This window comes from Myotis brandtii, unplaced genomic scaffold, assembly GCF_000412655.1.
Source record: "Myotis brandtii unplaced genomic scaffold, ASM41265v1 scaffold953, whole genome shotgun sequence".
NCBI lineage: Eukaryota > Metazoa > Chordata > Mammalia > Chiroptera > Vespertilionidae > Myotis > Myotis brandtii.
Genome location: NW_005371933.1, coordinates 105,498 through 130,369, shown reverse-complemented (window position 1 = coordinate 130,369; position 24,872 = coordinate 105,498). Strand labels below are relative to the sequence as shown.

At 41.6% G+C, this 24,872-nt stretch overlaps 1 protein-coding gene across 4 annotated transcripts in view; it reads left to right on the top strand.

The window, feature by feature from the left end:
- Positions 1 to 24,872, top strand: part of LTBP1 (latent transforming growth factor beta binding protein 1) — a 208,157-nt gene that overhangs the window by 103,149 nt on the left and 80,136 nt on the right. For all 4 annotated transcript variants that reach the window (XM_014533213.1, XM_014533212.1, XM_014533211.1 and 1 more), the window contains exons 12-16: positions 6,490 to 6,615; positions 7,743 to 7,868; positions 8,836 to 8,958; positions 13,063 to 13,182; positions 23,616 to 23,738. In XM_014533213.1, the coding sequence (XP_014388699.1) occupies positions 6,490 to 6,615; positions 7,743 to 7,868; positions 8,836 to 8,958; positions 13,063 to 13,182; positions 23,616 to 23,738 (618 nt within the window). The remainder of the gene's footprint in view (positions 1 to 6,489; positions 6,616 to 7,742; positions 7,869 to 8,835; positions 8,959 to 13,062; positions 13,183 to 23,615; positions 23,739 to 24,872) is intronic.

Below are 24,872 nucleotides of genomic sequence, written 5' to 3'. Positions count from 1 at the left end.
GTTTGTAGCCTCCTTTAAAATATTTCTTTCCTCAGAAACACTAGATGCTCATTTTTCAGATAGAAATGTGCTTGATAGATATGTTAATTAGCTGGGTTGTGGTGATTATTTCACAATGTATACATATATTAAAACATCAAATTGTACACCTTAAGTGTGTGTATATAACTTCATGTTAAAAACAAGTATACAGTTGTGTACATATGTACAGTTATATTTATCCAGTTATATAAAATATATGCAATTTTTATGTGTTTAAAATAACCAAAAACTTCTAGCCATTTTCTCAAAAATGTGGATGTAATTTCCCATAGCTATTTGAATCAAGCAAGCAGGCTAGACAGTATTTTCTAGAAGCACCTGTCGACAGGTGATGAGTGCAGTCACGTCTTGGACTTAGCAGTTCATATTCATCTCCATCGGGGTCCTCAAGGCCCACCCTCGCCAGAGCCCTGGCCTTCTCCACAGTTACTCATGGCAGTTGCTCTTTGATTTTGCTCTTAATACTAAGTAAATTGATATAAAGATGTTAGCTTTTGTAAGTATTTCTAGAGTGATACAATGAAACGATAGTGATGTTTTTCAATGACCATGGGTAAAATAGTGGCTGTCCATTCTGAGGTCATTTATGTGTCTACCCATTTCATTAAATCCATCTCAAAGTTGCTCTCCCTGCTATGCCCTGTAATGCATACAAACTTGTCATACACTCACTGTCTTGGTCAGCAAGCATCTTCTCATTGTTAACCTCAGCGTTGAAAAGAAAATTGCAGTGTGACAATGTAATTCATGAGTTTTTTCTATATAATGTATTTCTATTTTCCAATGTCAAAATAGACTTCAATTTGTGTCTTTTTAACAGAGGTCAGTGGAGGGACCTCTTGCAACTAGCTTTGTAGAGGGTCAGTTTGGCTGGATAAATGCAGTGTTGTCATTTCAGTGCAGCTGTGTGAGGAATAACAAATTGAAGTCACTTAGCTTCAACGGAACTACAGAGCCGATTGAAAACAGTGTGCTATATGAAGATGTTAACAGAGATTAATTTGAGTTTGGCAGGAGCACAGGGTTAACATCTGCTATCACATGTTTGAAGCACAAATATTTCCTTCCAGGAAATAAGTTAACATCAAATTTCATTTTCATGCGACATTTGTAGGTACTCCCCCTTCCTATAGTAAAAGAATCTGAAACAATCCAAGAGGGCATTACACATTGTCTTTAAATTAAATGGTTTTCGACTTTGAAGCGACACTATAATCAGTAATCTACAGTAGAACCAGAAGACTGTTTTGTATCAAATTTAATTTAAATCAAAATATAGATGTTTGCATTGGTTTGATATGAGAGCCAAACATATAAATTGAGGGAGTGATGTGATCTGTTCTCTTAGGAAATATTATGCAATGATTTTTCTCCCTAAAACACAGAAGAGGTTGGTGTTATTTGTCACTATTAGTTGCTCTCATAAGTTGAAGAAAGGGGTAGAATAATAATGGGTCTAAACTAAGTAAAATCAGTTCCACATTGCCTAGTGATGATATCTTTATGATGGTGAGGTTGGAAGTAGACTTTTCAGATTTTGTCAGACACCCCTTGACATGCAATAATTATAAAGTGAGCCACATATTTACAGGAAATAAGTGTGATATTTTCCACTCCTAACAGCTGAGTTGGTGGCTTGCAACATTATTGGCACGCTGTGTCCAAATAAATTATACATTTCAGCATATAAATTCTTGATTTAGTGTAGTGTCTTAACAGCTCAAGGATAGGTTGGAAAATGAAACCTTTATTTCTCTGGCAAATATTTGCAAAGTGGAAACATCTGTTTCAATTGTTGTGGGACAATTTATGCTCGTTGTGTGGCAGTTAGGAGGCCAGGGCATTTTGTAAACCTTTCTGAGAGTTAACATTTGATGCCTCCTCCTGCTCACCCCAAACTTTCTCTGTAGCCCTGGCCGACTAGCCAGAAACTGTTCTTTGACATCGTGACTGCCTTTGCGGAAACCTTTGTAATTATCACAGCCCAAACATTCTAAAAACTGTTTGCTCAGACCTTTTCCAGATCTCATAACTGGCCCCTTTAAAGAGACCGTTTATCCCTGACGCGTATCACCAGCGTCATTACAGCCTCCATAAACCGTGCGTACTGATGGAAAAGGAACTCTTTTTTTTCATGTAAAATCATAGTGGTTTGATATTTCCAGGCCCTATTTATTTATTTACTTTGAGTAATCACATGATGAGGGGAAAAAGTCTAAAATCAGCATACTCAATTTCATGTTTTTCCAAAAGCTGTCTTTTTCATTTGATTCTAGAAAATATAACAGAGATACCAAACTCTTAAGTCCACCATAGGCCTTGTTGCTGGGATAGATGAGTGTTTGGTTTTCCACTGGCGTTTTGTTGTGACTCTTTTTCAAATTTCCAAGTGGACTCTAGCGAAAACATGAACAGAATAAGGTCGTTGATCCAGTGAAGGTGGAGTTGTTTCAGGGGCAGGTGTGGTAGGAAAGGGTAGGGGGTGCTGAGAACACCAGGGGATGGGATGGGCATTACGAAGGACACACAGAAGGGTCCAGGGGGAGCGGTCTCTGATGGTCTCTCTGGGAAGTGGAACAGGCTGAAGGAGACAAGACATCCCCACTTTCGAGAGTTCCACAGAGATCAGTGCTTCCTGTGTGAGGCTTGGCTATATTTCCAGGGTTATGTCGACACAGTCTAATCCACAAAATGTATGTGTGCGTTTTTGTGTGTGTGTGTTTTAAACTTCAATAGATTGTTATTGATTTTAGAGAGGAAGGGAGAGGGAGAGAGAGAGAAACATCAGTGATGAGAGAGAATCATTGATTGGCTACATCCTACTGGGGCTAGAGCTGCAACCAGCATGTGCTGTGACCAGGAATGAACCGTGACCTCCTGGTTATAGGTCGATGTTCAACCACTGAGCCACACCAGCTGGGCAGAACTGTATGTTTTGACATAAACTGATCCATTCTCTGGGAAGAGGCTCACATACCTATGTGTGAGTGACCTCTTCAAAAAATAAGAAGCGCAATGTCTTTTCCCTAAAAAACATGGCAAAAGCAGAAAACTTTCCTTATCCTTCATGACGGTACCCTCAGGACTGGCCTTGCTGTGTAGCATATGTGCCAGAGAATGAGAATTTAATAGAAAAGGAGGGAAAGTGTGGGAGGAGACATGTTTTGTAAAGTTTTAAGATCGGAGTACTAGTAATTACTTTTCTCTTAAAAAAATGGTGCTGATTAACTTTTGATGACTAGTGACGAGAAGGCAGACAGAAGTGTTTGGGAGGTGTTACAACTCTTCTTTCTATGAGAAGGGTGGAGTTCTGCCTAGCACAGGGACGAAGAGGGTCTCTGAGGCCAAACTGGTGAAAGTTACATGAACTAATGACTTGGGTGAAAAGTGGGACAAATAGTGTAGAAATCACGTGTGTTTTCGTAAATGTGCCTTCGCTCCTGTGATGTGTCTCTTAGTTCCCTCTAGTGGTGTCAGAGGAACATTTTCTTACCTAAGTTAGTGCCCTCCCCAGGGGACCAGCATTTTGAAGCTGCAGCTTGATATACTTACTAATCTACGGGGTGATCAGCTAAACATACCTCATGAATATAACTTCAACCGCATGGCTTCTATTCAAAATACTAGATTGGAAGGAAAGGCTGTTATCATTCATTTCATTTCCTGAGATTAAGGAGTTATAATTCTTAAGAATTTCTTATATCTTAGAGCTGACGTAAGAAGAAACTTAGTATGTTGGCAAACTGGTATAGGAATGTATCTGGTGTGAATTAAGCATCACCTATTTTTAAAGACTTGTATTCACACATGTAAAAATTCCATTCTGATATGCTTGAAAAGTGACAAATATTTGGTAATCAACAAATTAGTGTGTGTGATGGAGACTGAGTACTGATGGAGCATTTCATGAAAATCTAGATATTTATAGTCTTTGATTTGTTTTGAATTTTTGTCCCTCATTATTAACTTCTATTTTTTTTCTTTTTGCAAATGTGATAAATATGTCTTTTCTCTCTTAAGAAAATGGGAGCTAAGAGTATAAAGATCAGTAATTACAAAGAAAACCGAGAAGTGTAAATAGCAATAATTTTCAAAGAAGGCATCTAACTTCAAAATGGATTAGATGGTCAGAAGCATGCTTTTGACAATATTCTACTAAAGAATTCCTATCAACAGAGCAGAGAATTCTTACCTGAGGGTCTAGGAGTGTAACCTGGAGAACACTACCTTTCACCTTCAGATTTTTATCACACATAGAAATGAACATAGAAATGATAACTTTTTAATGGAAGACCTTTCTGAATGTAAAATTATATAATCTCATTGTACAAGTTTTGAAAAATACAGAAAAACATAAAGAAAAAATCACCAATCCCAAAAATCATGACACTGGATTTATTTCCTTAAAATCTCCTTTTCTGTGTATTTTGTAATTTAGATGATACCTATATTAAAATTTGCTCCCAACTATATTTTGTAACAAGTAAACATTTCCTATCCTTTACTGACTATATGATAATCTATGCTGTATATGTAGCTTAATTCATTTTTTGGTATAATTGCCCATCACTCAAGTTTAAGCAATCATGTTAATCATCCATGTTTTTAGCCTTTCAAATTGTTTTGTGTTTTATATGATTTTATATTATACTGAGTGTAAAAACTATTCTTCTGAAAGTGAGTTAGCACAACCAGGCTCCCTGAAGATACCAGTAATTTGCAAGTGTGTGGTTGTCTCGTATCTCCAAGTGATTTTGTGTAAAACACCGCAGCTCTGTATTCATATGCTTTCTTTTAAAGTCTACCAACTTTTCAAGTGACTTGCGTCTGTTGTCTTAAAGTCACAGCACAGCGAATAGCACTTGATGAAATAGGAAGACTGTAGTGGGGTTTTGGAGAGCAACTTCAGCCTCTTGTAGGTCATTTCCATGGTGTACCTTTGTTAACTAGTTAACTGCCACGGTATTTTGAATTTAATTAAAAAAGGCCTGCCGCTTGCAGCTATAGATGCTTATGGCGTACAAACGGTTAAGGCACTGGTTTTCACATCCTTTTCTGCAGAGTGCGTGGTGGGTTATTGGTGACAGAGCACACCTGTCGCCTATTTTTCTTCTCCTTCAAATTACAGACCCTCTAACAGGGCTGGGCGTTAGGCGGTCATGCACGAGGCCCCCATCTTACTCTGGGCCCCTTGGGCTCTTCCACGACGGCATGTGTTTCAAGCATCGCTTACTGTGTGATGGCAGTGAACAAACAGCTATTGTTTTAAATGTGCTGTTTCTTTGTTGTATATTCTTATGGGACTTCCACAGGAGCAACAGTGATAATGATGATAACGGCTATCTCTTATTGATCCTATACAATGTGCCAGGCATTGGTCTCCAGGCATTATTGAAGTTATCGCCTTTGAACCTGAGAGCCTGAAGTTGGCGCCTTGATTATTCCCATGTTACACACGTAGAAAAGTGAGGCATAGAATTTTTGAGTAGCTTGCCCCCCCTGTGACAGAGCTAAGAAAGGACAGCAAGCTTTGTACCCAGACTGTCTCCAAGCCTGGACTTCTGACCACTGCCCTACTCCCATTGTACCATTCTGCCTCCTTACAAAGGTCATTGGAAGCAGACTATTTTAGGGAGGTACGTCATCTCAGAAGGCCACCTTTGAGTCCGTAGGTCCTTTTATTAATTAAGCTCCTTTTTCTGATCTTCACCCACCATGGACTCCTATGACCCTGTGTCTATCACAGCGTCTGTCTATGAGTGGAGTGAGAACTCAGGGTTAATCTGCTCGGACTTTATGGAAGAAGCAAGTCTCAAGCAAGAATCAGTGGAAGAGTGAGGGAGGAATTTAGCAGAGAAGATTTGGAAGAAGATTCTGCTTAATCTATTTCAATAAAATATGCTCATGTTGGAATTGGCAAATTAAGAGTAAAGTTACACCCACAAGTTTTGCTTTGATTAGAAGTGGTACATCTTTCTTGAATATTAATGAGAAATTTTGGAGGAGGTTGAACAAAGTTGGAACTTGAATTTGGCCTCTTAACAAATGCAACGCTACCATGTACTTCTTACCGGGGCAAATCACATGATGATTCAGAAGTGAATTTGGGTGGATGGAAATTCATTGACAAGCTATCTTAGAAGTTAGGAAGCATTTATTATTTCACAACTTCCAACATGGCTCTTTCTGAGTGTCCCCCCACTCCAGTTCATCTAGAAATTGTTTCAACATTAGGAATTATTGATGACCTTGGGTGGGCCTAATGGAACAATTAATAAAGTAGTCAAATGAATTTATACTTGATTTTAGAAGTGGTCACCTTTTGTCTTTTAAGCACATACCTGGCAATAAGCTCATCAGGAAACACAAAGTGATGTTTTCCAGTAGCCATGAAATCTTTATATCTGTTTCTCCCCCCCCCCCCCCACATTTTACTTATGTTTAAAGAAATCAATGAGTGTTCCGTGAACCCTGACATCTGTGGAGCAGGACACTGCGTTAACCTGCCGGTGAGGTACACCTGCATCTGCTATGAAGGCTATAAGTTCAGTGAGCAGCAGAGGAAGTGCACTGGTAAGAGACATTTCATAGGCGACATTATTCAGTTAGCCAATATTTGCACAGTAAGAGCACTTTTTCTGTAATTATCATAGGAAAATGTTACTGTGTTTAATATTATAAAGTTCTTATCCCTGAGCTAAGGATGTTCAAAAAGAGGTTTTCTTGGGGAGCTGTTACCTCTTGGTTCAACTCTGCCTACTTTGCCAAGTGTAACACAATTACATAAAGGTGAAGTGATTTCCAAAATTTTTGCAGGTCAAATATATAAAGTAAGAGTTCTAGAAACAGTGAGCTATAAGCATCTATTTAGCAAAATCAAATTAATGTTAACATACACTGCAATAAAGAATTATATTCTCTAATTGCATAAAATCCGATTTCTAATAGGGATTTCTAAATTGAAAATCACTAAATGCTGACACAAAGTTATTGAGTATGCCTCTCTGGAGAAATGTGTCTCAGAAAGAGCTGGGATGGTGGTGGGTTAATTATTTTGATGTGTTAACCCTATAGTTAGTTTTTAGAAACTAAGGGTTATAAAGTGAACAAAAGCAACAGAGGGATATAGCTAATTAATACTACTTTAATATGCTAAATACTATTAGACAAGATTTGTGACTTTTGTTATTTGGTTTCGTATACGTATGAGGGGCTAAGGAGACACCCGCCTGTTCACACTATGGTTATTTCCCTTTCATTTGCATACAGTGTGGGTGTGTCTAGAGCCATAAAGTATGAAGTTGAAAGGGCAATCGTGCTCCACCTGTGTGTAGAGTGGGAGAGTCCCTTTCATGCCACTGGGCCTGTCCCTGCCATCCCGGTCTGGGGGTAGCTCGGCGAATTCCAGAGCTTAGATGAGTCCAGTTACCCGGCAGGTCCTTCTATGTTGACCTGAAACCTGTCTCTTTGAAACACCAGAGTCACGGTTGTAGTTTTAGCTTTTGAAGCAATACGCACAGTGCGTATTCCCTCTTCCCAGGAACAACCTTTCAAGTGTTTAAGGAGAACAGTCATGTCTCCTTGTCCTCAGCGATGAAGGCTTGTGGGACACGGGGAGTCGGCTGGTGTTTCACGAACAAGGAGACGGAGAATGTCATGCTCCAGTTCACTGATCCTTTGATCCATCATTCTCTTGACAGATATTGACGAGTGCACGCAGGCCCCACACCTCTGCTCCCAGGGACGCTGTGAGAACACTGAGGGAAGTTTCTTGTGTATTTGCCCAGCAGGATTTATGGCCAGTGAGGAGGGTACTAGCTGCATAGGTAATGGCAGTGCTTCCTGTGCCTCAATTCCCAGGTCTGCCTTTGTGCCTCCCCTAAGATCCCATCTGTTCACTGCTTAGTCAGACAGCACCTGCCATGACATAGCAATCTGCTAGATGCGGAAAGATATTAAAATTGAATTCTTTTCCTCCAATCCTTTTTATTTTGCATTTAAAAAAATTTTTTTTCAGTAACAGTTGACATTCGTTGTTAGTTTTAGGTGTATAGCCTAGTCGTTAAGAGACATTTATGTAACTTTTGAAATGATCTCCCCTATAAGTCTAATACCTAGCCAGCAGCATACATAGTTATTAGAATACTAGAGGCCCGGTGCATGGATTCATGCACCAGTGGAGTCCCTCCGCCTGGCCTGCGGGGATCAGGCCAAAATCGGCTCTCCGACAATCCCCCGAGGGGTCCCGGATTGCGAGAGGGCGCAGGCCAGGCCAAGGGACCCCACCAGTGCCCGATCGGGACCATGGAAGGGCGCCAGGGCGTGTCTGCCCCTGTCTTGCCCAGTTCTGATCTGGGCCAGTGATCAGGGTGGCCAGCCGGGGAGGGACAGCGGGAGGTAGGCCAGCTGGGGAGGAACTGTAGGAGGGCTCCAGGGCGTGTCCGGCCCATCTCGCCCAGTCCCGATCAGTCGGATCCCAGCAGCAAGCTAACCTATCGGTTGGAGCGTCTGCCCCTGTTGGTCATTGCGCATCATAGTGACTGGTCGAACGAACGGTCAGACACTTAGCGTATTAGGCTTTTATTATATAGGATTATTTCTCTGACCCCTTTAAACGAAGCGTGTCAAGTGTGCACAAAGACCAGAGGGGTTAAATGTTTCTTTTGGATCCCACACAAATCAAAATCACTCAGGTGATAGCAGGAATCAGTTATTTCATTCTTAAACTACACAGGGAGAGGTTTGAAATTATAGTTTGGGAAATAACCCTCGCACTGTTTCTGCTTTCCATAGATGTTGATGAGTGCCTGCGGCCGGATGTGTGTGGGGAAGGCCACTGCATCAACACCGTGGGGGCCTTCCGGTGCAAGTACTGTGACAGCGGGTACCGCATGACCCCCGGAGGACACTGCGAGGGTGAGTGTGCTGCGAGGCGGCGGCCGCACCACTTCTGAGGCTGAGTAAGCCTGACTGTGCCGTGCAGGGCTGGGTGCAGGGCCCGTGGCTGACGGGCCCCCCGCCTGGCATTTCCCTCTGCCAGTCTGTGCATGCTACCAGCTCGTCTCAGCGCCGCCCTCCTTCTGGATTCGCAGCCTCTTTGTCTCACTTCCGTGGCTCTGTCTGGATTATTTTCTATCTTTATGCTCTTTCTTACGCACTTCAGTATCTTCCTTCGCTGGTATTTCAAATGAGGTCACCTTAGAACAATTATTGCAGAGTTCATACAAACCCAGACTTGATTACAGTGTCTGGGTCCTTCATGTGAGGACACGGTTCAGGTGTAACCACCTTTGATTTTTTTGTGTTCTTGACCTTTTCACCTGGATACGTTCCTTTGTCTCAACTTGTTCCTTTCACGTAGATTTTGGGACTTGCTTGCAGACTCCCCACAGAAGCTCTGTCTAATCCACTGTAGGTCACATTCCAACAGCACCAGATGAAAATGCCTTTGTTAATGACCGCAGCCATAAATTGGCGCTCCTTACAAAAATGTTTTGAAACATTTTTATTTTTTTTAAGAGGGACATGATTTATTTTATTCGTTTTAATATTTTTATTTATTTCAGATAGGAAGAGAGAGGGAGAGAGAGATAGAAACATCAATTTGAGAGAGAATCATTGATCGGCTGCCTCCTGCATGCCCCCACTGGAGATTGAGCCCACAACCCAGGCATGTGCCCTTGATCGGAATCAAACCTGGGACCCTTCAGTCCACAGGCCAACACTCTATCCACTGAGCCAAACCAGATAGGGCTGAAAAGTTTTTATAGCATGGTCAAAGTGATGAACAATTTCACATTCTCATGTTTGGGTCCAAATTGCACACAGGTTCTGTTTGAAACCCTGATGGTACTTTTCCCTTTAATTATTTTCATAAAGAAAACAGCATTACCCTGATCCCAAAACCAGACAAAGACATTTAAAAAAAAAAGAAAATTGCATTGAACTTCGGCTTAGATCCTGCCATGGAAACATGGGGGTGAAGGTGCAGGGGTCTCTGAGCTAATGTTTAAGGAGCCCAGATGTGGGGGTGGTGCTGAGGCCCTGGGGTTCCCTGCCCGGCTGCCCGAGGATCAGCCTCTTTTCTAATATGGCTGGGCGTCCAGAGGGAGGGAAGGAGGTAGGCTGGTTGGGGTGGGCTGCTCTCAGCTGTCCCTTGGCGCCTGCAGGTTGGTTTTCTTCACAGTCCTATCGGCCCAGGCCTGGAGGGAGAGCTAATTAGACAGTTTTTGGCAGCCTGCGCCTGCCTCCTGCTGGCCTCTTGCCTTGGCCCCTTCGGTTCTAATCGAGAGGGAAGTGGGAACAGTGTACCTTACCGGATCTCTGGTCAACTCTAATGAGAACAGAGCTGTGAACTGTTCCCCAAGGGCCGAGGGACATGGTGAAGTACAGGTGTGACGTGTCCCCACTCTCCTCTTCCCCGGAACTCTCTCCGCTCAGAGAGGCGGGTGGACACGAGGGCAGCCTGCGCCTGCCTCCTGCTGGCCTCTTGCCTTCGCCCCTTTGGTTCTAATCGAGAGGGAAGTGGGAACAGTGTACGTTACCGGATCTCTGGTCAACTCGAATGAGAACAGAGCCGTGAACTGTCCCCCGAGGGCCGAGGGACATGGTGGAGTGCAGGTGTGACGTGTCCCCACTCTCCTCTTCCCAGGAACTCTCTCCGCTCAGAGAGGCGGGGTGGACACAAGAGAGAGAGGAACTGTGGCATCAGCTCACGACCCGCACAGGTCGTGACTGTCTGCTTGGGAGCCAGTGACTTGGCCCCTTTGGAAGTTACTTCTTCCTCTGTAACATGGCCACTGAGAAGTTGACTCTTCAGGGTTGCTGAGAATAGAAATGTGTGTTGCAGTAGCTTCTATGGTGCCGGTCACCTTATTAGTTCTGAGGAAGCGTTTGTTTCTTAAACTTTGCCCTTTCCTGATGCTTTTTTTTTTTATGTAGATCTTCTCTGTACATCTCTAGTTGTGGGAGTACTTAAAAAAAAGGGTGTGTGTGTAGGTATTTGATAAGCATTTATATGCAAAGCAGCACTCCCCAAGGAGGTCAAATATGGATCTTTATGTTCTACGTACAGTCTCAGAATGAGAAGATCAGACATTGAAACAATAACTGTAGCATAAGGATGGAGAGTGGGAAGGAGGAGAAAAGAAATGTTGGAAGTCCATGGGAAACGGGAGACTTTTCGGTAATATTCAATGTGTGCAGATTATTTAACAGAAATATTACCAGAGTTCCCTGTGTAAAAAAACATATGCTTCTCCCCCCATGAAAAGGCTTGAGGAGAAGAAGGAGCCAAAGAACATGGCTGTTTGCTAATTTTGTCATGGCCCCGACCCAAAGGTCCCCGGGCTCCTGGCTCACGGAAGGTTTTCTCAGCTGTCCCTGACAAGGCTGCCTTCAAACAGCGCCAGTCTCCAAGGAGCCTATTGTAGTTCACAGACATTATCTCATGCGTCCTTACTTTATTCCGTTAAGATATTACCAGTCAGGTAGTCCCTGATGCATAAATGAGGGAACAAGAGAGCAGGTGAGGGCAGCAGGGAATTCAGGGATGTTATCTGGTGTTGCTCAGTTGTTGCACCTAATTTATCGGGCCAGCCTACCTCGGTGACCTTCTCTGACTTAGCAGTTGCAGTTCTGTTTAAAAAAACATCCCATCCAGAGAATAATGTCATGCTGTTTGGAAAGTGAAACTGGCGAGCATCATCCTTTTGTAGAACAAGAAGTCCCAGAACATCTGACCTAAAAAAAAACCCACACACACAAAACCACTGTGTGTCATTGTCTATTGGCAAGAATTTTTCACCGATAGGAAAAATAATTACAGTGCTGGCCTGGTGTTGATTCTGTTACTATCGTCTTCAACTCTTTTACTTCAAGCATTTTTTTTACACACATCCAGGGATCTGTCATGGGAGATCATTTTAAAGAATTTACCAGAATGAAGATGTCAAATGCCCATGCCTGTTCTGTGTATCCATCACGTATTTCTTTCACTTTTCAGCTTATGTCCTGAGATATCTGTCTATAGTTGAAGTATGATTAGAGGTCTTCTATACATTTTATATTGAGACACTTAGACATTAAATCCACTCACTGAAATTCAAAAAATCCAACTCCAGAAAAAACACTTACTTTAAATATATCCTACATCCTTCCCCCATTTTGTTTAACTATTCTTAAAAATGCCTCAAGCTATTGGAGTCATTATCTCTGCCACAGTCCCAACCCTATTTAAGGTGTTTTGTCCTCACATGGAAGAGAACAATGTTTACTTACTTCAGTTAGCTGTGAATGTGAAAAGAAAGGTGTATTTTTACCAGAAAATACTACCAGATGATCTTATCACCATGTTTGCTGGGAAATCTTGAAAGTATGTGATGAGTTCATTCTCTTCTAGTGTTTTTTTCCTACTTCCAAGGAATTCCTAGCATATGAAAGGTTTTAAATTATTTAAACCCAGGATGTTTTTGGGCCCATGAGGCCAAAGTGAGGATTTCCCCAGAGCGTCAAGTGTTTGTAGCGCCGACTTATCGCTGGGTGGATGTACAGGGTGGGGCAAAAGTAGGTGTACAGTGGGGAGTATTTGAAACACAGAATTTATTCTTGTATTCACTATGGTATCATTTTCCACATGGACAACTGTAAGCCTACTTTTGCCACACCCTGTATGGCTTTCTCCTGCTCACCCCTATTCTCTGTCTTTTTTTCTGGCAAACTACACACTTGCTTGAAAGCTTTGATGTCCAGAAAGTTGGCCCGGAGACATTGTGAGTTCCCAGACTAGGGAGTTCAGACCCTCCAGTTGGAGAATTGGGTCCCACGACTTCCTGGGAATGTGTGTAAATGTTTCAGTCAAGGTGTACCTGGTCGTGCATGAGCGCTGTATGTTTATAGACCTGTGTCACTTAGCTGGTTGTTTTCCCCACCAGATAGGGCAGGCATTTCCCCCCTTTATCACAAAAGTGTTTGCTGTATATCCTGATAAAATGTCTGTGACCTAGCTTTTTGATTTTTCAGATATTGATGAGTGTTTGAGTCCAAGTACTTGTCCAGATGAGCAGTGCGTGAATTCTCCTGGATCTTACCAGTGTGTTCCCTGCACGGAAGGGTTCCGAGGCTGGAATGGGCAGTGTCTTGGTAGGTACCACAGAGTTCTTATCATATAGTTTTATTTCTTCTTTCCGGCCTGTTTTCTGACAGAGTGGTGTAATGCCAAATGAGCCCTCTTTCAAAATAAAATATAAATAAATACACACACATACATATGGAATGTAACAAAATATTATTCTAAGACAACTTCAAAGAAAAGTTCTAAGTAAGTTTCAACCATGGAGAAAATAAGGAAGTGAGTTGGCATGAGGAATGTGGGATTTTTACATGCAACAAATAATCCTGGTAGAAACACATTGTTACCTGATGTGTTAAATAACCAAAACTAAATAAAATAATCACCACAGGGAGAACGGTGGAAAGCAAAATACTTAATAAGTGAGAAAAGGCATAAGAAGAAGCTGTCAGAGACCACATAGAATTAGGAAACATACAAACACAAACTTGCAGCAGAAATAGCAGACGCAGAAAGGGAAATCTTGGATTGATTGCTCATGTCCCTTATATAATACATTTATTCATTTAAGTATTTAATAAATAGTACCTGCATCAGGCACTGAGAGAGATCTGATATACTTGCTTCGGTTCTAATTACACGGGTTCTCACTGTCTCCTTTCGTGGCCTTCCTTGGTGTTTCTGTCTACCATACAATCTTTTCCTTAAAAGTTGAACTCTTTTGCACTCCATGCCAGACTCTGAACTTTTCTTTCATTCATTCCTTCTATCCTTTCTTTCACAAATGCTGGACAACTTACTATATATGCTCAGAGTTGTACTGAGTGCCGGGGTACATCAAGTGCCCTTTTCAAGGAACTTATTATCCAGTGGGGAAAATGGGTAACCACCCAGATATCTCATAAATCAGGGCAAATGCACAGCTGATACAAGTGCTAGAAAGGAATGGTTCTGCGATGCGACAAGAGCCTTTGCTACAATGAGTTGCCTTTAGGAAAATTCTTGAGTTAATTTTTAATTGGGGAAGGCGATGGGAGGGAGAACATTTTGGACAAAGGAAACAGCATATGCAGGGGGCTTGTCAAAAGAAGCGGTCATGTTCCAGCAGCTGAAAGGACAGTGTGGCTGAAGGACAGAGATCAAGGAAAGATTTGCTGCAGGATGAGGAGTAGAACACGCCAGACCTTCTGGGTCTGTTAAAAATGTTGGCCTATTCTTGCAATTCTGGGGAGACACTTAGGTACTTCAGGAAGTGTGGTATAGGTAGGCCCGGCGAAAACAATCTCCATTTCAAAGCTTTGGACTCAGCACCAGGCAGCATGAGCTGTACCTGGTGCAGGTGGCCCCAAACCCTGAGCCTCATGCCCATCCCAAGAGTGTCTATGAATGGAATTGTGAGATGTTGATCTTCGGGGAGAAGAAAAGATTTTTTCATTCATTGCTTATTTGATAAGATTTTGTTTACGACGTCTGTGTTGGTCAGAAAGTACATTTGGTTTTAATTTTCCGATTTGGCATACATTTTATAGTTGTCTATGAAGGTTCCATTCGTGCTCTCATTTCCACATACGGATGGATATTATAACCCAAGAGCAGATCCTGAACTGTACCTTACATAGCTAAGTGGTGATATAAACACAGCCCTGATTCATGAATTTGCTAATGGAATGTGACTGACCAAATGGGCAAGTGATTACTCTTCAATATAAATGCATTTGTCTAGATTGGGTAGTAATAATAATAAATGGCTTCTCATACCTAGATGTATACAATAAATCTAATTGAGGCCACTTTGCTCCAGTTGTAGTGACAGAAACACAGCACCTCATTTAAAAGTAATTTCACTTTGCCAACCAGATTAGCAAAATCATACGCAGAAACATTAAGTCACTGTGCTACGCAACCAAAGTCACACACTTAGCCACTTGTTCTAAGCAATAGCTTTCGTTTTTGCATTCCGAAAGTCATGCATCTCCTATTAAAAGTAGGCAGCGTACTTTTTCCTTCTGTTCTGGGTCAAATGTTGGGCTCTTTGTCATCTATAGATCAAGCTTCTCTGTCGTATAATTGCAGTTCCTTCCATTGCTCAGTTGGACTTGTGCTCATTCTGAATTCCTCATGAGGGCTTTTGCAGATGATACCAAAATGGATTTTTTATCATAATTTTTTTTATGGCAGTAGAGCTTTCAAATGTTGAAAAGTTGAGTGTGACAGAAAGCAGAAAGATATTGCAATAAACCTTTCTGCTCATATTGAGCCAATGGATGGATTGAATTTTTCTGCTAAACTCTGACAGTGCTCATGAATACCCAGCCACTCCTCTTTGTCTCTGTACCTTTGTGGAGTTCAGTTCTCACCTTTGTACCTGTGGGACTCCAGAAGGTGTAGTCCTTACTTAATCTTACCTTTGTGTTGAGCTCATGGGTAACACGACTTGATCTATATATATTCATTTATTTAACAATTGAGTGCCTATTATGAGCCAGGTGTTTTTGTAGACTTTGGGGATGGAGAGTGAACAACGTAAATTCCCTCCTCGCATTGCACTTCTACTGTAGAGCTACTGTGCTTACAAGTAAGTAACTCAACAATGAGAAGTATATGGTGTGTCAGATATGATGAATGCCATGAAGGGAAGGAAAGCAGCGTAAGAAAGAAGAGGGAGTGTTATAGTTTCTGTGGTGGTCAGAGATCAGTCATTTACAAGGTGTTCCTTGTTAACCATTTGCTTTGTCTCTAACAGTTATTTGTGAGTAGTGGCATTTTATATCCTGTTAGTTCAGATAATTTAGAATACATTGATGAGACTTTTTTAAAAAATATATTCTATTGATTTTTTCACAGAGAGGAAGGGAGAGGGATAGAGAGTCAGAAACATCGATGAGAGAGAAACATCGATCAGCTGCCTCCTGCACACTCCCTACTAGGTATGTGCCCGCAACCAAGGCACATGCCCTTGACCAGAATCGAACCCGGGACCCTTGAGTCCGCAGGGCGACACTCTATCCACTGAGCCAAACCAGCCAGGGCCATTGATGATACTTTTATTGTCCAACTCTTAATGTATGAGAACAGTAAAGACTTTAAAAAGTTCCCAGATTTCACTGTTTGAAGAAAAGCCCTACACCTGGCATTTGCTAGTGATCACCTATAGAAATAATTGCTACATCACGGGGCTGTTCTGTGCCATATGTCTCATAGTCTCCTTCTTCTACTACCCTCCTCTCACTCATATTTTAAAGTTATGTGATTAAACTTGTGCAGTGTTGTACAGAATAGGACTTTTATTTGGCATTATGCTTGGTGTTTGCTTTTTTTGTGTGTACTCTGTCCATCTTCATTCTGATTTGGCTCATTTTTATTTGAAATGGTTTAATTGGGAATTAAGAATTGCTTTTTTGACCCTTGTATTCTGCAGGGATTTGATGCCAGTTACACTTTCTGATTCTTTCACTAACTAAACAGTGGACTTGCTGAAACCATTGATGGCCTGTTTGTCTTCATGCCATGTACACTGGGTCTTACTGATTGATGCTTCTCCTTGATTGATGAATTAGGACAGAAATTGTTTGGGGCAGAAACAGGTAAAATGTCAGCAGGTGTTGTCACAGGGAACACACTCTTTCCTAGGGTTTAGCCCAGGACACATAGTCCTTCATTCTCAATAGTTTATTGTCCCCTCTCAAAATATCTACCCCTCAATATTTTCTGGCAACTCTTTTTGGACCTCTGTTAATGTAGCATCTTCTTTCAAGTTGTGGATTTGGTCCTCTCTTGAGAGCCACTTTGATCATTCAACACTGTATTCCTTGGACCTCACATTCAGCCTGGAGTTGTTGCCCATTTGATCCCCACCTCTAATGACTATTTCAACACCTTGAGTTCTGTCTACTTCCAACTGGCTGCTCCAACCAGGACTTTTCTTGAGGAGAGCCAGCCTGACAGGTACTCAATTTATAGGTTTCTCTTGACTCCTGGAGAACTAGCCTGATTCCAACCCAACTAGATTATTCCCCAAAGGAAATTCTCTCATATTTCATTGTTTAAAGGTACTTTCCAGTAACTCTGACATAAAGATCACATTTCCCTGAATTTAGGCAGATTGGGGACCATGTGACTACTCTGAAGCTTAGTTTTAATATCTGTAAAATAGGATTTGAAATACTTTCTTCATAGGGTTTATTGTCAGAATTAAGTGAGCGATATAAAGTGCTTAGTAAGGTGTTTGACATAAAGAAGGACTCCATCAATGTTAGAATTCTTCTTTCCCCCCTGGTACCCTCCCTTTTATCTTCCTTGTCCTGAAATACACACAAGATGGCAGCTGAGCTGACCATCTACCTTTTGTGGATATTATAAAATGTCAACATCTGACTTATCCCTACACCATTATATGCTAAAGGAATCTCTAATCCATCAGCAAGTTATTGAGCACCTAACTATTTGTCTGCCAGATGCCAGAGAAGATTTGAGACTGTGAAAAAGCAAAATAAAACAGAGTAGAATGTGGTTACCTGGGGTTGGGGGTGGGGGGTTGGGAAGATGTTTAAAGGTGCAAACTTGAAACTCTTGGTAAGTACGTTCTGGAGACCCAGTGCACAGCATGGTGATTGGAGACAGCAGCACTGGATTATAAACTTCAGAGAGACTAGATCTTAATTGTGATAGAGGTGTTAGCTAATGCTACTGTTTCACAACATATAAGGTATCAATGCATCCCTTAAATTTATATAATGTTATGTGTCAATTACAACTCAAAACAAAAAAAAATACTTTTGTCAAGGAAACATGCCTGTGTGAGAATAACAACAAAAAAACCTCACTTTATGTAGTTCACAAAGGGCTTTGACTTTGTGGTTTCATTTGATCCTCCTGTCAATCATCCCTGTAGTACAGCTAGAGAAACTGATTCCCAAATAGGTTAATAGGCTTGCTCAAGGTCAGAGGTAAGACGTGGCAGGGCTAGGACCAGATCCCAGACTCTCTTTCTCCAAAACAATTCTTTTGTTTTGTTCTACACAGTATCTCTGTTTGTCTCATGTGCACTCAAGAAAACTCAAGAACAAAGCAACGTAATTAACATAATAAGGAAAGGAAAGTTCATAGGAAGGAGACGTCTGTGTGGGCTGGAGTTGCCCCTTGCACGATGTAATAGTAACAGCTGGGGGACGCCAGAGTCAGAGATGTCAGACCTGCCCCATAGATAGCCCGGTTGAGTTTTGCTGAAAGACACGGGTGCTGTTGGAAAGGTAAAGTAAGAAGCCAGTGAGTTGGTGGGATTCGTGGAATTGATCTTCTCAGGCTGTCCTTGGCTCCTTACCGGGGATATGTATAGCCTTGGCTGGCTTCCAGTTCTGAAAAGCAGTGCTGCGTCTTCGAGGACCATATATTTTTGTAGACAGCTCTGCTACTGCATAAATTGGTCAGAACTGACAGCAGGCCGGAGACCCTGAGGATTTACTGTACCTTAAGTGCACTTGAGGTGGTTGGGTCACACTGGCCTACCCAGCGTCTGTCTCTCATTTGTCAAGTATGTGTTTCTGTCCAGTATGGTCTCTTATCATCTTTAGTATAAAAGATTGTGTGTGAAGAATAGTTAAGGGATCATTGAAGTAATAGCATGTTTGGGGCAAGGAGTAATCCTAGACTTTTATGTAGCTGTAGTGATAGAATAAGATGTTTCCACCCTCCTACCCCCCCTCCCCCCATATTCAAATGATGCTCATTCTTGAAGTCCCCATTGGTCACTAAGGAATTAAATAATGCTGAATGGACGCTGAAAAATGCCTGGTTCACAGTGTGGACAAGTTCACCTCCTTGAAAGTACAGGAAGTAATGCAGGCCAATGGTTGCTGGAACCAGTCCTGACCCACCCCAAGGACCTAAGTGAAGTGGAAGGGGTCGGTGCAGCACAGCCTTGGGCTGACTGGTGTAAAATCAGCCACTGAAAACCCTTGGTGACTTAGAAGTCAGGCCCACCAGGTAGTCTGGTGTGTTCCCAGGATATTAGGAAGGGAAATTTCAAAAGAGTTCCTGACTCCGATGAAATACATCCCAAGGCAGCGAGAGAATTGCAGGTGGGATTGCTGGCCAGCTGGGAGTCATCTTTGTGAAAGGGTTGAGGATGGAAAGTTGCCAGAGAGCTGGAGAGAGATTAATGTCCTCATTTCCCCCTAAAGAGGAAAGAAGGTGGAGTCAGGAGCTAATGACCCATGAACTTCAAATTGATCTTGACAAAGAACTGTAGACTACAGGATTCAGGTGATGAGGTGAAGCACTTTTAAATGAAAGCGATGATCATAAGAATCAGCCAGAGTTCAGTCAGGGCAAACCATGCCAGACTGTCTTGAGTGCTTCCTCAGGGAGAGCGATTAGAGGGGTAGGTCAGGAGCTACTCCGGGCGTGGCATTTCTGGTTTCAACACGCCATTTGTTACAGTCTGTCAGGGGGATTATAGATGAGAAGGATCCATTGGGGTTGGGCCATAGAATAGTGAGGAGGATTCATAAACTTCTGAACTATCATATCCACAAAGTGCTGGTCTCATAAATGCCAACAACTTCCTTACTGTGGGAGGTTTTCATTCATTCATTGAATGGCAAATGCCAAATTTTGTCCCAAAAGCCCATTGGTAATTCTTTTTGGAGTTTGGAAGCCACTTTTTCTGTGGACACAGTATTTTTTATGATAAACTTCCCTTTGAACTCATAATGTATATGCAGTGTAAGAATTTGGGTAATGTGGCTCTTTTATAAGACTGTAATCTTAGAGTAAGGTGAGTTTTGATCTCCAATATAGATGTTACTGTCTCCCTCTGCTGGGGGGAGGCTGTGAGTGATGGGTGCTGAGGTGGGCAGGGACCACCTTGTTTCCCACGGCATTGATCCTCCCAACGGTTGGAAGGAAGGATTGTGGGGACCAGCCCTTCTGTCCATACCACTCGAGACCCCACAAGAACACTGGGAACCACTGAGGATTTTTAAAATAGAGGAACAACCATTGGTTGGATCTGTGTTGTAGAAAGGTTACTCTGGCTGTAGGTTGGGTAATGTTAGAAGAGGGCAAGACTGGAAATAGAGAAATAAAAGGCCATGGCAGTAATACATGTGGGAGAGAATGGTAGAATAGAAATGAAAAGAAAGTGAGGATATTTGAGAAATATTTGGAAGGTAGGATTGATAGGACTTGGTAATAAGTGTAAGAAATCTAGAAAGGATGATGCCCATGCTTCTGACTTGGGCACTTGAGAGGGTAGTGGCAGCATGTACTGACATGGGAGACAGCATTGAGAGGAGGCAGTGGGGAAGGTCAGTTTTGGCCGCGAAGACTCAGAGGTGTCTGTGGGACATCAGGTGGAGATGTCTCGTAGACTGACCTGCTAGATGTAGGGATCTGCAGTTTAGGAAACAGGTCTGGGCTAAAGATACAACACTGAGTTTATTTTACATCCACCAAGTGAGGCCCCATCTAGATACATGTCTTCTATATAGAGATTCTTTTTTAATTGAGATATAATTGACATATAATGCTATATTAGTTTCATATGTACAACATCGTGATTCAATATTTGTTTACATTGCAAAATGCTCACCACAGTAAGTCTAGTTAACATGCGTCACTATACATAGTTACAAATTCTTTTTCTTTTTTTTTCTTGTGATAAGCTACTTTTAAGATCTTCGCTATTAACAGTTTTCAAATATGCAATGCAGTACTTTTAACTGTAGTCACCATCTTGTGCATGACATTCCCAGGACTTACTTTATTTATTTTTAAAATATATTTTATGGATTTTAGAGAGAAAGGGAGAAGGAGAGAGAGAAACATCAATGATGCGAAAGAATCATTGATCGGATGCCTCCTGCACACCCCCTACTGGGGATCGAGCCCACAACCCAGGCATGTGCCCTTGACCAGAATTGAACCACGGACCCTTCCGTCCACAGGTCAACCCTCTATCCACTGAGCCAAACCAGCTAAGGCTGAATTACTTATTTTATAGCTGGAAGTTTGTACCTTTTGACCCCATGTAAAGGTACCTTTATAATATTTTACTATATAGTTAACTTTCCCAAGGGCATGAGCTCCATTAAGGCCAAATACTCATTGAATTCAAACTGCTCGGTCTCCATGTGAATGATTGACTTGCAAGGATTCTGGCTCCATGCAATTATGTCTATAATAACTGAAGAATAAAGACATTAGAATACCCGAGGTAGTTCAAGGCATTCTGCTCCATAGTTAATCATGGTAGTCGCCTGACAAAATAGAACTGTTATAAGTATCTCATGAATAGTAATCGGTAATGCCTATTCATTTACTTTAGAGAAATATGGTCTTGAACTGATTTTGCTATTACGTTCTCCAGCCCTGTAAGTCACATTCCCTGGTGCATGAATAATTAGAGAGAGCGAGCCATACATTTTTCAAGTTGTTACCATTTTTTTTCAAGCAAACCAGATGCTAAACTTGACATTTTCTCGCTGCTGTCAGGCATGGCCATGCTTAGTGTCAAGGCTCATTCTGTCCCACTGTTTACTTTGGCTTCGGTGTTTGGCTTCTTTCAAGTCACTTGCCTTCCATGTGTACAGAGGTGGATTCCCACACAGTCGGGACGGAGCGTGTGTCAGCCTGGAAGTGCTGTTCTTGCTGTGATGGATGGGGAAGAGTCAGTTCACCATGGTTAGTGGTTGTGTGAGAGGGTAGAGCCGCCTAAGCAGTGCCAATTGCTTGGCTGATCTCTGTATGCATGGGGAACCCACCTGCGCACACAGACTCCCCTTTCTTTACCGTATTTTGCTAAGACTTTATTTCTCAATTTTATTGTAAGAAAAGTAGAATACAGCTTTAATGAAATGCTTGCCTTCCATGTGTACAGAGGTGGATTCCCACACAGGCGGGACGGAGCGTGTGTCAGCCTGGAAGTGTTGTTCTTGCTGTGATGGGGAAGAGTCGGTTCACCATGGTTAGTGGTTGTGTGAGAGAGGGTAGAGCCACCTAAGCAGTGCCAATTGGTTGGCTGTTCTCTATATGCATGGGGAACCCACCTGTGCACACAGACTCCCCTTTCTTTACCGTATTTTGCCAAGACTTTATTTCTCAATTCTATTGTAAGAAAGATAGGATACAGCTTTAATGAAATACGGGGCAAATGAATGCACTCTGAATTCTGGATTGCTGACCGGAAATGAGATCTCTGTGGTTGATGTGTCCGTGACTCTCCGTCTGTTAACGTTGAGAACATTAAGAGGGTAGAAAGCTGTTTTTCCTTTGCAGTGAGCATTGTCAAAGGAAGTGGATGAAATCAGGAGCCTTTTCCTCCTTATTGTCTGTCTGCCTTATCATTAAGATGCACTGATTAAGTTACAGACTGCTTTACAATTAAGCCTGAACTGCGATGCTGTGTGTGTGTGTGTGTGTGTGTGTGTGTGTGAGCACTTTGGGCTTTGTTTTCCTCTCAGGCTTTGGTTATTTATGCTACATTATATCTTCTCACTACAACATACAGTGGACTTACCCAGGGGCATTCAAATGGGGCTCAGAACTGCAATTTTTCTTTTTTAATTAATAATGTTCTCATAGGAGCTTAATGAATGCTTTATTTCATTGAATGAAATCAATGAACACTTAGATGAGTATTTTTCCAAATAATAAAAACAAACATAAAAATCGCTCTCTGTTTCTATCACTAGACTTAACTTTGTCTACGACAGAAACTTACAGCCAAATTAGAAGGGTGTGCTTCGGTGTTAACACTGACTGGATTTCAATCTCAGAGCCACCACTTTCTAACTGTGGCTTGGGCAACCCTATTGGATGTCTCTAAGTCATGGTTCCTTCCTCTCTGGAAAGTGGTTCGCTGGACTTTGTTAGGATTAAGTGAGATAATATAGGTAAAGCCTTTAGTGCCTGCATCCAGGAAGTACTTGATAAAGATTAGCTATTATCTGCCTCTTTAGCCTGTAGCATAGCTTCTGACTGCCCAAATAGCCTTACATTTGTCCCCAGACGGTTTTTATAATGCTGATTTTGTTAGTTTTTTTCACCTATTACACTTTTTCTGGAGGTTTCTCTGGGACCCCAGTCATAGCTTTTGCTCCCGTGAATCCTCACATCTTACTGAACTCAGTTCTCCAAGCAGAGCTTGACACATCTTTGCTTCCTTGGAATATGTTCTTTTGTAGGGGATGTTGCTCCAAAACCACTCACTCTTCTGCTCCCCTGTCTTCCATTGAATTCATTCATACAGCATGTTTGGTTCCTTTTGTCAGTTACTTTGTAGGGAGTAAATTAAGGCATAGAACCGTCATATAAGCAGCTCACACCAGAGCTTTTTCTCCTTCTAAGGGTTAATTTGAAAGTTTATCTTACAGATCTTTTGAAGATCCACTATTTTTTTTCCTAACTAAATTCAACTTTCTTCATGTTTTATTTCTTTCTTCTCTGACCTGCTTTTGTTTGTTTGTTTTATAATTTCCCTTCCCAATGGGCACCATTCCTCAAGATGTGGATGAGTGCCTGGACCCGAAGGTCTGCACTAATGGGACCTGCTCCAACCTTGAAGGCTCCTACATGTGTTCCTGTCACAAGGGCTACACCCCGACCCCAGACCACAAGCACTGCAAAGGTAAAGACTGTCATCACCTCTCTCGGTTTTGTTTGAACTTCCATTAGGAGTATGTTAGAGTAACTAGCCTTAGAAAGGGACCCACATTACCTGTGGTTTATTTTCACTGAGCTACTTGGGTATGCAGACCATAGCTACGTATACAATGGAAGATAGTGTATTTTTACAGAGCATCTGTAAACCATAGATCTGTTTATTTAAGTTTTTTTCTGTTTCTATAAATAATATGTACAGTTGCAAAACTGTGAATATACAGAAACATTGAATTGCATACTTTAAATAGGTGAATTGCATGGTATGTGAATTAGATCTCATTGAAATTGCTACTAAAAAAAAACATACCCAAGATGTGGGTTTGATCCCCAGTTGGGGCCTGTACAGGAGGCAACCGATGGATGGTTTTCTCCCACATCAATGTCTCTCTCTCTCCGTCTCCCTCTCCTGCTCTCTCTCCCCCTTTCTCTCTCTCTCTCAAATCAATAAAAACTTATCCTCGGGTGAGGATTTTTTAAAAAGTTCCTATCTTCTCCTTTAGAAACCTATATAGGCACTAAGTGTTTTCCTTATTCATCAATCAAAACCTTTCCTTTTTATAATAATAAACTACATAACATCCTTTTTCTTTAGTCATTTCATCATCTTTTCCAAACCACATCAGCTCATAGATGTCAAATTCTTCCCAGGTCATAAATCTCTCTCTTTTCCAACTTTGTAGCAAAGCTGCTAATCTCACCTTGTGGATGGTCTGAAATATTGACTTTGTCTTCACCTCACTAAATAGACTGACAGCCTTTATCATGTTATGAATACATTACCTAACGTGTTAATTTATTTCTGCTTTATTCTTTGCATCTCTTTGCATCTGTACAGTTTAGCACTGTATGTCCTAATTTTATAAATAACTAGAGGTAGTCTCTATTTGAACTCTCAGTTGGACTTGTCAAAGGAATATGTGCAAAAAGTCTCTTAATTATCTTTCACAGAGAATAATATTTTATTTTCATCTCTTGGCACAAAAGAGAGATGACATTTGTCCTGCATGCCTGTTCTTTAGAAAGCTTTCTTTTATCATAGGAGTTTTGTCCCTCCTCCGAAACGAAAAATGCCTTTTGATCTGTAGAATTAAACAGCCTC